At 37.8% G+C, this 13,479-nt stretch overlaps 1 protein-coding gene across 1 annotated transcript; it reads left to right on the top strand.

Moving 5' to 3' along the window:
- Positions 1–3,504: 3,504 nt before the first annotated feature.
- Positions 3,505–12,248, top strand: LOC101855621 (transmembrane emp24 domain-containing protein 2; the record flags this gene model as incomplete). The annotated part of the gene is given in 4 exon segments (XM_013091297.2): positions 3,505–3,676; positions 5,325–5,363; positions 6,465–6,572; positions 10,025–12,248. Coding segments are annotated over 4 exon segments (444 nt in total), but the record flags the coding sequence as incomplete, so codon positions are not given.
- Between the last annotated feature and the right edge of the window lie 1,231 nt (positions 12,249–13,479).

Below are 13,479 nucleotides of genomic sequence, written 5' to 3' on the forward strand. Positions count from 1 at the left end.
TGCTCATGACAGACAAAGAATGAATAATTTAGGACCCATATGAACACTTTGGTGGCACATGGAAAATTACATGTATTTTGGAGATAATTGTTACCGAAAATAGAATTTTCACAAAATTCTCTGATTGTGCCAAGATTAGGCTATGATATTTCTACAAAAACATTCAAATCACATTATTTGACAATAAAAGAAGAGAATTCATCATCTAAAAGGTTTATAAACCAACTGTGATGCTAGAAAAATTAAAACTTGAGTTGAAAAATAGTGACGAAAACATTTGTGCCTATATTTCCACCCAGAGTTTGTCATTGAATACAAAAAACATTACTCATACTCATTAGCTGGATGATCTAAAAGAAGACAGTTTCTTGTGCTACTAAAACAGAAGTTTTTTCCACACTTGTAACATTTGACACTAGACACTTTCTCAAGACGATAACAACGAAAACAATTTCTGCGCTAGAGATGGACGAGTCTCTTTCATTGCCGCAAGGTTGGCCTACTCGTAGGTGTATGTGCAGATCTGCAATACAAATGCCTTCATTCGAAAGAGTGAAGAAAGCACTTGTTGGAAAATAGAAACACAAGAAAGAATTGTTGATAAAAGCCATCCATGATAAGAGATATTTATATATGATAAGATAAATTTGATGGATCCACGAGAGAAATTTTAGGTGGATATATAGGCTATACCAGTACATCAACATACAACATTCAGCAACAACACAGCAAAGTACACATTACAAATTATACTACGCTCGCACCAATGCACCATTCAATCAGACAAATGTACACACACAGTACATCTGTGCGGGATGAACCCTTCTCTCCGTCTCGCTCATTCTTTTACCCTCTCTTCAGCCCCCCCCCCTCTGTTTCTCTCTTCCTTTCATGCAAGAGCACACACACAGACACACACAGACACAAATACACACACACACACACACAGTGTTCAACAGATCAACAGTTAACTTTGAACATAACAGACATCCCAATTTGTCCGTAAATTCTTGTTATAGCTAAAGTAAATGAATAGTCAAGCAAAGCATACAAATTGTTTCATTATTTGAGAAAAAAAGCCTGAGCATTAGCAATATCTACTGATTTTTTATAGCCTTGTTGTAAAAAAATAATGATTATAAAAATGCAAATGGACCAGGGAAAAAATTCACCTGGTGTCAGATATTTCCGCATTTTGTTTGGTCCGGTCCTCATCGAGATGCAGGCCTGGCCGCAGCGTCGGCTTGAACTTGGGTACCTTGCATCGTCCGCATCACGTTACGAACCAATGAAGTCACCCCTGTCGGAAAATGCACAGGAACAAGGCATGTTAGAACAAGTCCAGCAAGACTTTTTTTTCCACCACTCCAATCATACCACTCTCCAATTGTCAGACTCAGTTTACAAAAATATGACAACTCGCAACTCATCTGAGCTGAGGTCACATAGACTCTAGATCTAGATCTAGATCTAAATAAATTATTCCCTTGCTCACATAAAAATTAAAAATTGATGATACATATAAATTGAAACAAATAATAACAAACTGCAGTAGATAGCAAACGTTATCAATCAGTTGTAATGTTGTCAACTAAGAGAATCGTCTCAGGATCCGCCATTTTGAACGTAAACAAGCAGCTAGCAACCACACCTTGGGTACAAAAAAAAAAAGCCAAAAAAATAATAAAAGCGAGAAAAACTTATCAATTCTAACCAATTTCATAAGAAAACACAAAAAGTTTAATCATTTATACAATAAAACACACGTTTTAGTACCCCCAGGGCCAATATTATGTTTCGATAGGTCTACCTGTTCATTGATGCTCAGTGCAATCATCACTAACCCGTTGGCTGCACCACTTGGTCCTGGTTGAGGACTTGCTACGGCATTGTCAGACTCTTTATCTGATTCAGAGTCTCTGTCATCGATAGAAAACTCACTAAATGAGTCATCCAGACCATAATCGGGGTCAGAATCGGACATTTTACTTGAAAACTTGTTTGTTTTTTGTGAAGACAGTCGAGCAGCTGTTCTTTGTTTACAAAATGGAGGCGAAGGAAACGAAAGTGGTCTGGAAATTGAGGTCATTATCCGGGCACCTCTAACGGCTAACTCTTTCGAAAAAGGAGTTACAAATTGTGTATTTATAAAAGTTTAGCCATTCCTTTACCGAAATAAACCACATAGCAGACTCTAGGCGAATTTTTATAGCGACAGTCGGCTTCGCTCTGGGCCCACCGGCCATCGACCGATATCGGTCGATATACAAGGGCGTGAACTCGAGAGAGTTAAATTCACAAAGAAGAAATTTAAATTTGAAAACGGAAATGACGTTTATAAAAAACACTTATAAATGCAAAATGATTTGATTTCCAAATGTTGTGTACTAATTTGAAACGCACAGCTTCAGTGTGGAGGAAAATATTAGCAAAAAAGCTCGCACGCTTTTTTGGGTTTTTTAAAATCACCATGTACTCCAATAAAAATCAGTTTTCCTGTAATTTGATTTTGCTTTGTCGAAAAATTTAATTCGGTTTGCACAAATGACTAAATTAGTCATTAGGTTAGGTCAAAAGAAATGAACTATATTGATAGTACTTCTCCTAATGAATGAGTGAACTCCTGGGTAAGAGAGATACCAGTTTTCTGCAATTGATGAAAATTAAATTTTTATAATGTTGACATTGTAAAGGTTTGTGACCAAGCTACTGGGAGTGGCTTACTGGAGATAAGAAGTTAACCCCCTGAGGTAATGGAGACTGATTTTTTTCCCCAAACTGTGATCTTCAGGGGGAGGATTACTGAAACAACCCCCTCCCCCACTCCTATTTTTGGTCATGGAGTGGTTAGCAGGTTTGGGGTAGGTCTGCAATCCGCCATAAGAAATTAGAATGTGGAAATGTGGTACCTCTTGTTTAACTGAGCAAAAACGTCAGCGTCTATTTCTTATTTTTTGTGATAGAGATTCATCAATGAATGATCATGAAGCAAAGATTTTACTAAATAAATTTGGGTGCCGGTCTTTTTTATGGTCCACCACGATGTCTTTGTTCTATTTGACAGTCTACCATCTGGTCTTTTGAAGTCACAACTTACTTGTCTATCGCAATCTTTACCACCCAAAATTCTTTGATCTTTAAATGCACTGAAGGCCAGGTCATTGACGTTTTCTTGCTAGACCTCCTTATCGCTGTAGCCTGTCAAGGTGACTGAAATCAGATTTTGTCTTCCAAATGCAAAAATTTTGTGACTGGTTCATGAAAAAGCTTCAAAGAATTGCTGCACCAGTTTGTGATTTTTTTTCCGATATCGAGAGATTTGTTGTAACAAACTTTTATTGTTGACATCTACTACTTTGTAATGCCTGTTTTCTATTACTGCTACCTCCTTTCTTGCTATTAGTCTTATTGAACTTATTCTTTTTTTTTCCATTTAGATTTATGGACCGGATGAAAAGATTATTCACTCTTGCTTATTGAACTTATTCTTTTTTTTCCATTTAGATTTATGGACCGGATGAAAAGATTATTCACTCTGGCGACAGGGAATCAAATGGAAAATACACTTTTGCTGCTCATATGGATGGAAATTACAAGTATTGCTTCAGCAACGCCATGTCAACAATGACACCCAAAGTTGTCGTGTTTTCCATTGATGTTGGAGAGAAACCAATAGGTGGGCTACTCATGTTAATTACTGACGTCTATTTTCTTACTTTTTTTTTTTTCCTGTTACTTTTTTTTTTTTTGGTCTCCCAGTTTTACTTCATTGTCCAAATTTTGTCACTGTTCTTTAAGACTCACTGAGGCTATAGAGTAACAAAATTTCTGAAGCTAACTCCTAACTTGCAGTTATAGAAAAAGTCAGAATAGTTGCATGGAAATAATATTATAATGAAAGCTACCTGAGAATGATTCACCTGGTTAGGTGCACCACATGACTTTGGATGCCTTGTTCTTAATTATAATGTTAGATGTAGATGCCCCCCATACATTTTGTTAACACCTTCCCTGCTAGATTTGCCTTATGATCTTTTTTGAATCATGAATTCACAATGGTAGGCTGCTTTGAGCAAAAAAGAAAGAAAGGGGGAGAGTCAGCCGCAAGGAATCATTAAACGCCCCGTATTATTTCGTTTGTCAATCAGATTTGCTGAAATTTGTTTCTGTGTGAACCCCTTTATTTCTGAATGACGTGCCTGGTATGTCACGAAAATACATAATTTTTAGCATTGTACCCTACCATAATAGACATCATGGAAGTTGGCAAAATTTGCAGTTCTTGATTGCCCACAAGACATTGCATGTCAGCCCCATTAATTACCTGGCTTCAATTCTTCTGTAAGCAAGTTTAGCCACAAACACAATGTGGATTCATATTTGGGAATAAAAAAGTGCGCATGCTAAATAGTATTAATTTACTGTTAGGCTTGCAAGCGATTGATAAAGACAGGTTTAGTCTTGCAGACCAACATGTGTTCTCGCAAAATGTAAAGAACAAAAAAAAAAAAGTTTTTTTTATAATTGCTGTAAATTTCTCTTTTTGATTTTCAAGCTGTTTTTTTTTTTAAAATTATGGGAAATATAGGGAATGAGAAGGAAAGTAACACTATTGAAGACCTTGGGTCCGAATATGTCACGGGTGGGCCAGTACCAGACGATGAGTCCATCAGCATTGAGACATGAGACCTGTTGTCTTGGCTAACGAGTTACGCTGAAAATCTGTGCCTACGGTGGGAACGTACACCCCCTGAGAATGATGAACGCTTAAAGGAAAGTTGTGATACATGGAGTAAAAAGGGGAGGAAAATGGGGATTTGAAATCCTTTCTTGTTAAAAGAAATTTCTCGTAAATAACTTTATGTTACACAAGAATCTACTATCCTTACTTAGTTCTAAGGACTAGTCTGACAGAGGTCTATGTTTGTGATTTTAAAAAAAAGAAAGATGATTTTTTATGCTTTATGCATTCTTTCTGAGGTACTACTAGTAACTAGTAACTGTACTGTTAATTTTGTATTATTTTCAATTTTACTATTGTAAAACTTGGAAAAGTTTGTTTTGTCCTACCTGAGTAAGTGGGTGGTTGGCAGGTGCTCTGGTGTGGTTTGCTCCTTTCCTATCAAATATCTATTGTCTTTATCTCTACTCCTTTTTTATGTTTGTTGCTCTCTTGTAACACTTTTAATCTTTGACACTTATATGACCTTATTGTGTTGCAAGTGCTGTAAAACTCTTGCTAAAACTGAAACTATCTGAGTAATGAACATTTGTTACTACTACTGTTCTTTCATTTATAAATTTTGTTGTTGTTACTTTCACAGCTATGGAAAAATCAAAGGATGGTACAGAGGAAGGAGATGGTAATGTGTTGCTTTTATTCTTACTGTATATATATATTTTAAAAAAATTTTGTTTCCTGCTTTTAAAAAAACTTCATTTTCACTGTGTATAGTAATGACCATGGTGCTGTAATGAATTAGTAGACAGACTTTAAAAAACCCCTCAAATGAAATGTTAACATGTGCTCACCAGACCTCTGTCATCTGGCTCTGGCTTACAGCAATAATGATAACAAGTAGCATTTGTGCAGTGGCAATTCCAGGTCAACAGCATGCTCTATGCAATTTACAATCTATAATTGTTTTTACAACAAAGATCCTAAGGTTCTGAACACTCAATTAAAAAAAAAAATGTTTGGTGACATTCATGGAGCTGTGAGTGGGCCACACATTTTGATAACTTAATCCCCTTGTCTTTATGGAAGTAGAATGGAGTCTGCTTAAGCCAAAATCTGCGGGACTGCTGGATTTTCAGAGGTTTAGAGAGGATTTTCAAATAGAAGGAAAAAGAAATCAGGGATTTTATTTCTTTTCAGTTTTCGGATTAAAACAGTTTGGTTTGAGCAGACTCCACTTTACATCAAAATTGCAATTTGGATGTATTCTGTTAGTTACTGGTTACATTTGTTTTTTTTATCTCCTTTTGAGTGTTTAATTGGTTTGCTTTGGTATTCATAGCTGAGTCTTGTAGAAAACACCCAGTCTACGATTCAACAATTTTTTGAAAGTCATCTACACTGTATTCACAGTATTTCCAAAATCAGTGGTATTTATTTGGTAAATTTGTGAATTTTCGCAAATGTCTTTTTGAATGGTAGTCATATCGTCCCTATCATAGTCTCACCATACAAGTGCAGACAGGTAAATTTTACAGGAAAGAGACAAAAAAACGAGTCAACTATATTCAATTCTCTTCTTACAATGTGGTTTTTGTGCCGGCCAAAGCTTTAGCATCACTCTAAATGATGTAACCTTGTGTAACACCTCCAGTCTTCGGCACCTATATGACCTAATTGTGTTGCAAGTGCCGTAAAACTCTTACTAAAGCTATAAAACACCCATACCCTTACTTTATAGCCAATAGAGATAACATTAAATTTACTGTTTGTAATTGGGTTTCAGCAAATCACAACCAGCTGACAAAAATGATCAACGAGCTGTCTTCCGGCCTGACAGGCATCAAGCGAGAGCAGGAGTACATGGAAGTGCGAGAGCGTATACACAGATCTAGTAAGTCTTTGTCCATTGGGTGTGTGTTTAGTAGCAGGAGTCAGGAATCTAACAAGGGCCGCTGGCTCCTACGCTTCTTTTGTTTTCGATATTCTAATTTATAGGGGGGGGGGGGGGGGGGAGTCATTTTTGAATTTTTGATTATGCAGTGGCTCTGTGTTAAAAAAGCCCCCCAAAAGATAGGATATGTTGTGGACTTCCTCCTTTGATCGCCCAAAATTTTCTTATTAGGTCAGGCAGACAGTTGTTGTGTTGTAAATTATGAACTTGATCTGTGGAGTTTATTATTTTTTTTTTTTAACCTGTGGTTGACTAAGGCCCTTACCAGAGAGCTGCTCCCCAGGAACTGGGTATTTTACCTGTGCTCCAGCAAATGGACCAGCAAACTGAGGTAGCTTCAGTAAACGCTTGTAGCCCTGTTATTTAAGGATTGGACCCTCATAAAGTATATATTTTTATAAAGGGGATTTAATTGTGAATGTGTTCATGTGGTTTTTGTGCAATTTAAATAAATATTAGAAAAATCTGAGTAGTTTGAATGAAGGATTTTTTTTTTTCCAAATAAAGCTAAAAATTGTACTAAACCTTCAAATACAGTCTAAGTCTAACCTGTGTGAGACGGAATCGCAAGGGAGCCAGAAAAAAAAAATTCCGTCTTAGGCATTTTCCATCTTAGACAGGGGAATTTAGTGGGGAGATTGGGGGGGGGGGGGAGGTTTCAAAGGCCCAGCCGGTGGGATCAAGGGTCGCTTGTCCGGTCTGCAAGCAGTCACAAGTAGTCAAAACTTTTCAACTCCCAGCTACTATCCTCTCTGATAATGACATGCGTCAGTCTTATTTGTCCAATTACCAATAGTGCTTGCATTTCATAGAACCACTGTTTGACCTATTAAAAACAGAAACGTTTGAGCTTCTCTTTTGCTTCCTCCCTTAGCCCCACCCATCGGTGTAACTAGCACAGTCAACCAATGCTACCCCTCACTGCAATGTAACAACGATTCAAGGAACCCTTTCTTAGGCTGGCCATACAATTAGAGTGGCAGGCATTGGTCATACTAATTTCACACCTCTGGCCTCTGGCTACCAATGAAAGTTTTCATGCTGAGCTGGAGCGCCACTCAAGCACTTTCACCGCCACTCGTGAGATTTCACACCCACACCACCCTGACCATCTTCATCACTCAGGGCTCCCATAGATGGGGTAACACCTACGCTCAAATTGCATCCCTACTCCTGATCCTCACAGGACAGCTTGGCAGTAAGTTGAGAGCCAGCAGACAGAACCAAACTTGAGAGTTCTGTTTCAAATCAGGGCTGAGTGGGCAAAACATTTTTCGTCTTGGACAGGTAAAACCCTCAGAAGGGAGTGGAGTTTTCTTTCCATTTCCGCTTTGGACAGGTTTCCGTTTTATACAGGTAATTAAAGAGGAATATATCAGGGGGGAGCAGGGAGATTCCGTAAAGACAGGTTTCTTTTCAGGCTGGTTCGAATGTACATTTTTTAAAATCAGCTGACAACCATATTGTTCGCAAGCAAAATATGGAACATTCAAAGTCCTTCACTTTGAAAAAAGAATTGTTGAAGTCCATTTATTGTTGCAGAAGTTAGGTCAATTTGAAAAAAGTCACCCATTATGAGTGTTAGACTGTCCGAAAGTCAGACAAGTATGAAGAGATTGTGAATTATCTTCTTTATTTCCTTGCATAAATACTCAGTGTAAACTGTTTCTACAATGTTTAAACATTGAAGGACTGTATGTTAGGATTATCACAAAAAGAAAACAATAAATATATTATATGTCACACATAACAACAGCAGGTCCTACTTACTCTTTGATGCTTGTTCAAAATTCAAGATGACACAGTATAAATCCAAAGTGAAAGCTTAATAATCCACAAATTAAATGGGCAATATAATGTTTTTTAAAACTTGAAAAGAAAAAGCACACTGGCCACTCATATTCTACTCTGGATACTGAATTTGGCTAACCCTCAAAAAGTCCTGGTGCGAATCCAAATGAGGTCTGAATTTTTTTGCTTCACCCCGGACTGTTCTCTTGTGTCACTTGTCTCCAGCGTAGTCTTGAAATGAATGAAACACTGTTCTGTAGCATGTCAAACTTCTTCTGAACTGCCTGTTCGGCTGCACATTTCTCATGCACGAGCAGGTTACACTGCCTATGGCCAAAGTTGGTGAGTGCAGCTGTTTGCTGACAAACTTCTTCTGCCGACAAAAATGGCACACTTTCCTCTTGCTGCCAGGGTGTTCTGCCCATCATACCTGGAATTGGAGAAAGAGTGTGTCGGGTCTGATGTTGTGCAGGTCTGTCTGTCGTCGGTGCTGTCTGCAGTCAGGCTGGAGGCGAGGTCCTTGACGAAATCCTAGTTCCCAGGATAAAATAATATTACAACTTCACTTTGTAAGAATCAAATTAGAATTATCAGTGTGCAGTGACATCACAAACACGATAGTTAAATTTTTTTTGCTGAATCTGATGCATCGAGGCTGTTTTGAAAGAGGAAACCCCAATTGAGAGCCTAATTCATTCATCCAGTGCTAGATCTGCGACAGACATCGGCGATCATGGCTCTCCATTCATTCCTCTGCTCAGATGCTCTCAAAAAAGCTACGTTTCCCTGATCTTTCCCTGTCACCCATTTGTGTAGGTTACCCAAGTATGTTGTTCTGGGCCTTCCCCTGCCTCTCTTGCCCTCAATTTTGCCTGTGAGAGCTAGGTGTTCAAGACCCTTATGTGTCCCAAAAACTGCATTTGTCGTTTCCTGATTGTTTTTAACATTGATCATCCCCCGTGGGCTTCATCAAGCACTACCTCATTTGATTTCTTTTCCTTCCATGATACTCTTAGCAGTCTCCTAAGAAACCACCTTTCTGTTGCTTCTATTTTATTTTCACTGTCTTTAGTGATTGTCCAGCATTCACAGCCATATTAAAGGGTTGACCAAAGATAGCATTTCAGAACTTTCATTTTGGTGTTCATTGAGATGTTTCTATTTTTCATGATTGGGCTCATTTTATTGAAACTAGCCTTAGCCATTGAAATTCTCTGCCTTATTTCTGTGGAACATTTGGCATCAGATGTTATCATATATCGCTATTTAAACTGTTGGGCTAGTTTGTGATCTTTTCACCTTTGCTAATGAGATTACAACTAGGCTTTGCTGCATTTTTGGATATTACCATGCATTGTTTTCTTTACATTCAACAATAATACTTTACGTTCACTTTCTGTTGCAACAGTATCTAGAAGCAATTGAAGGTCCCGTGCTCGTCTTTTGGTATCAACAAAGTGCGCCATGCTTACTTGTGGGTTTCCCGGTACGAAAGGGTAATGACTCATCGAAGCGTTTCCCGGTATGAATGGGTTTAAGTTTTTTCTTTTTTTAATGTTCATGAGGACATGTGCCTAATGTTGTTCTCTTTTCTTCCTCAGTCAATGACAACACCAACTCAAGGGTAGTGTTGTGGTCTTTCTTCGAGGCTCTAGTCTTGGTGGCAATGACGTTAGGACAAGTTTACTACCTAAAGCGTTTCTTCGAAGTGCGGCGAGTCGTGTGAAGTTCTGCTGTCTGTTGTAATTTCCATCTCATTTTTGTTGTACGTTTAGCTCACTTTGTCATCCTTATGAAACGTTACATGAAATATAAGGGTTTGGTTGCACTCATGCAATTGATAATGAAAATATTTTGATAACACCTGCAATAAGTATGTTTAGGTGAACAGGTCTGATCTCTTTGTGAAATTTAACGCATTTTTCTAGCCCCAAATTAGTACATTTCCAGTATAAGAAATTAAAATACCTGATGGGTCTCTGGATTCCAGCACCGTTGAGTCAAGTAGTAACTTATTGAATATGTTGTATGCTTTTTTGTTTTGTTTAAATGATTTTCATTGAGATTGTTTTTACGAAAACATTGTGGGATAGACTTTATTCTGATTTTTTATTTTTGCGTGTGTTTTATTCCCCTTCCTTTATCATCTTTGCTTCACTACAGTTCCCCCTCTGTACTCTCTTAAAACAATGCATTCATTTTTCCTCTTTCAAGTGCCTGATGTAATATAATGAGACTTTTGAATGCCATTTTATTTTTTAGCAGCGTGCAAGGTTTTTTTGCAGACAGCCTTTTAGGACTATTTTTAAAGTTAAGGAGTTTGGCCAAAAGTAATGATGTTATTATTTCTTTTCGCCCAACTGGTTCCTATCTAAATTTGGTTTGAAAATGCTTATGTTATTCAACAACATTGCTGTGGTGTATTCACCTGGGGGAAAATAGTTTCCTTTCAAGCTAAGAACAGCAGAAAATGTTGGGGAATTTTAGTAGTGACCAATCAGTAATTAAAAAGCTCTTTGTCTATGTGTCGTATAGACTCCAGAGAGCTTGTGTTCCTTTCTCTGAAAACCACTTCCTACATTGTCCTGTTTTACTTTAGTAATTTAAGGTGTTACAAATAGAATTGCATGGAAGCTGTGTTTAAGTGAAAAAAATTCAGACTAAAGGAATATTAGGATATTATCGTCTAAATGTTTCTTTTTGAGTCTGTTGCATCGAGGCATGAAAGTTTTATAGTCTTTTACACATTGGGGATTTCGAACATTTGTTGCAATTTTAGACCTGCTGTTTTTTCTTTTAATTATGTTGCTGTTTATTTTTAAACTGGTATTGTGAGTTGTGCAGATTTGTATTTCTTTTCAGTTTTGTTTGAAGGGTGGATAGATTTGTTTAGCGGGGCCTGCAAATTTTTTCTGTTTGAGAAATTATTTGTGTACAGTATGATGCAATTTTTTTCTGTTTCTCGTTTATGTGATTCTTTTCAATCTAACTTTAATTAAACTGGCAATCTAACTTTAATTAAACTAAATATCAATATTGTGGCAGATGTATGAAACCAAAGACAGTTTTCTCTGTTCTTTGGACCTTTGATTTTTTGTTATTAAGAAATAAAAGGTTTCTGTTGTGTACAGGAACCCTGCTCTTTGTTTGTGAGACGCTCGCCACTGATGCTGAATGTTGAGTCCTCTCGCTCACTGCCTCTACGTATGTCTGTCTGTCTGAAAGAGAGGAAAAGTTCTGTGGTAGGAGGGAAAGCTGATATTTACTCTGTATTTGAACTCATATTAGTTTCTTTGTTTTCCCTGTGGATGTCTGTCTACATACTTCCTTATTGAGGGTGTCTTGTGGTTCCTTTTGGAAATGGCATTGATGCTTCAAGGTGTATTTGCAACAGTCTCTCAATCGAGTCATTGAAAAGTACTTCTGCCTAAAGGATTGAATATGGCCTGCCTATCTGTGCACTGTCTCACTGCTCGGAGTAATCTTCCAGCATGAATGGCACTGTTGGCAGAGCTCGATTTGCACGTCGAAGATGAGTGGTTGTTATTTGTTTTGTTTGGAAGAGCGGCGCATGTCTGTCATGCATAAAGGGTTACATAAGCTTACAATGAATGTCATTTGGAAATCCGATTGTGTTCAAAATCAACCCAAGGGCAAATTATTGTCATTGAAATCGCAGTGGACTTCGGAATAATAGGTCAAGAGAAGACACTGCGAATAATTTCATTTTGAAGCAAGCATTCCAGTTTGAATGTGTCTGTTCCCTAGAGTGATACTTTACTCGAAAATACCACCTGAGAATAAAACAGTGGAAGACTTAGAAATAAAATAGTAAGTGTTGTTAGATAATTTTTGTGATTTAGTAAATTATATCAATTATCTTCCTTTTCTTTTTTTGCTTAATCCTATGTTTTTGTCTCCTTTTTGTGTCTTGGTTATGCATATTTTTTTACCTGCTGGTTAGACATGATGGCCAATGATGTGAGCGAGGCTTGAAGGGAAAGCTGTGATGATAAACTGTTGTCTGTGTGTGTGTGTGTGTGTGTATGTCAGAGAGACGTGTGTGTGTGTGTGTGAGAGAGAGAGACGTACGTGTGTGTGTGTGTGTGTGTTTGTGATGATGCACAGGAGACCGGGAAAAATGTGCACACCATGAAGGATGGTACATGTAGTTGGGTTTGTTCCAGCTATCGTTCTTTCTCTCATGTGAAGCTATGACAAAGATAGTAAATAACAAGATGGTCCACTCAGCCAAAAAAGTGTCCGCAGGAAGTGCGCTCTTTGCTTCAGATGGCGCTGCAGTCTGTTTTGAAGCTCTCTTTCGTTTTTCCAGAAGAAGAATAGGAATAGCACCTCCTTGCGTGCGCAGATCGACTGCTGTTCATCAGCAGTTCGGGTTCGTTCAGTGTGGAGTTTTAGGTTTAAAAAAAAATTGTAATGACCTCTCGCCTTTCATTCTAAAGTCAAATTAAACGAAGAAAACAATCACTCTTTCCTCTGGAAGAGGTTTTTTTGTCAGCGTAACCATTTAAAAAAAGCGTTCTTCCGAAATTCATTCAAAAACTTGCTAGTTTCACTTTGATTTTTTAAACTCAAGTAGGATAACTCTGTTCACAAAAGGTGCGCTTTTGCGAAGAGGGCGCCACCGAATTTTGAGGACACTTTTTTAATTGGCTCAAAGAGAGAAGTGGCCCCTCTTGTTATGTAAACTCTTTGGCTATGACGAGTATTTGGTTTTGCTCTCCGAGTATTTTATTTGTCCTTGTGGTAAAGACTAGAGTAGATGAGAAGTTTTAATGTAGGTTTGTAGGTAAAGAAAGAGTAGGCAATGTATGTAGAGAATGTTTTGGACTGTTCATTTGAAGTGGAAGTTACATTTAATATGTGGTTACTAGTCGACTGTTTTGTTGTTCTAGGATTGACTTTGAATCGAACTCGCCTTCCTCAATGGCGACGTGGCGAGTCCGAAAGTTTTGTTTAGCTCAGTGATTGCCTTTCCCTAGGAAGAGTTCCGATTGTGTCAGTTTGATTCTCCGATCACAGTGCAAGATAAGGA

The sequence above is a fragment of the Aplysia californica genome, unplaced genomic scaffold, assembly GCF_000002075.1.
Source record: "Aplysia californica isolate F4 #8 unplaced genomic scaffold, AplCal3.0 scaffold00032, whole genome shotgun sequence".
NCBI classification, from domain to species: Eukaryota; Metazoa; Mollusca; class Gastropoda; order Aplysiida; family Aplysiidae; genus Aplysia; species Aplysia californica.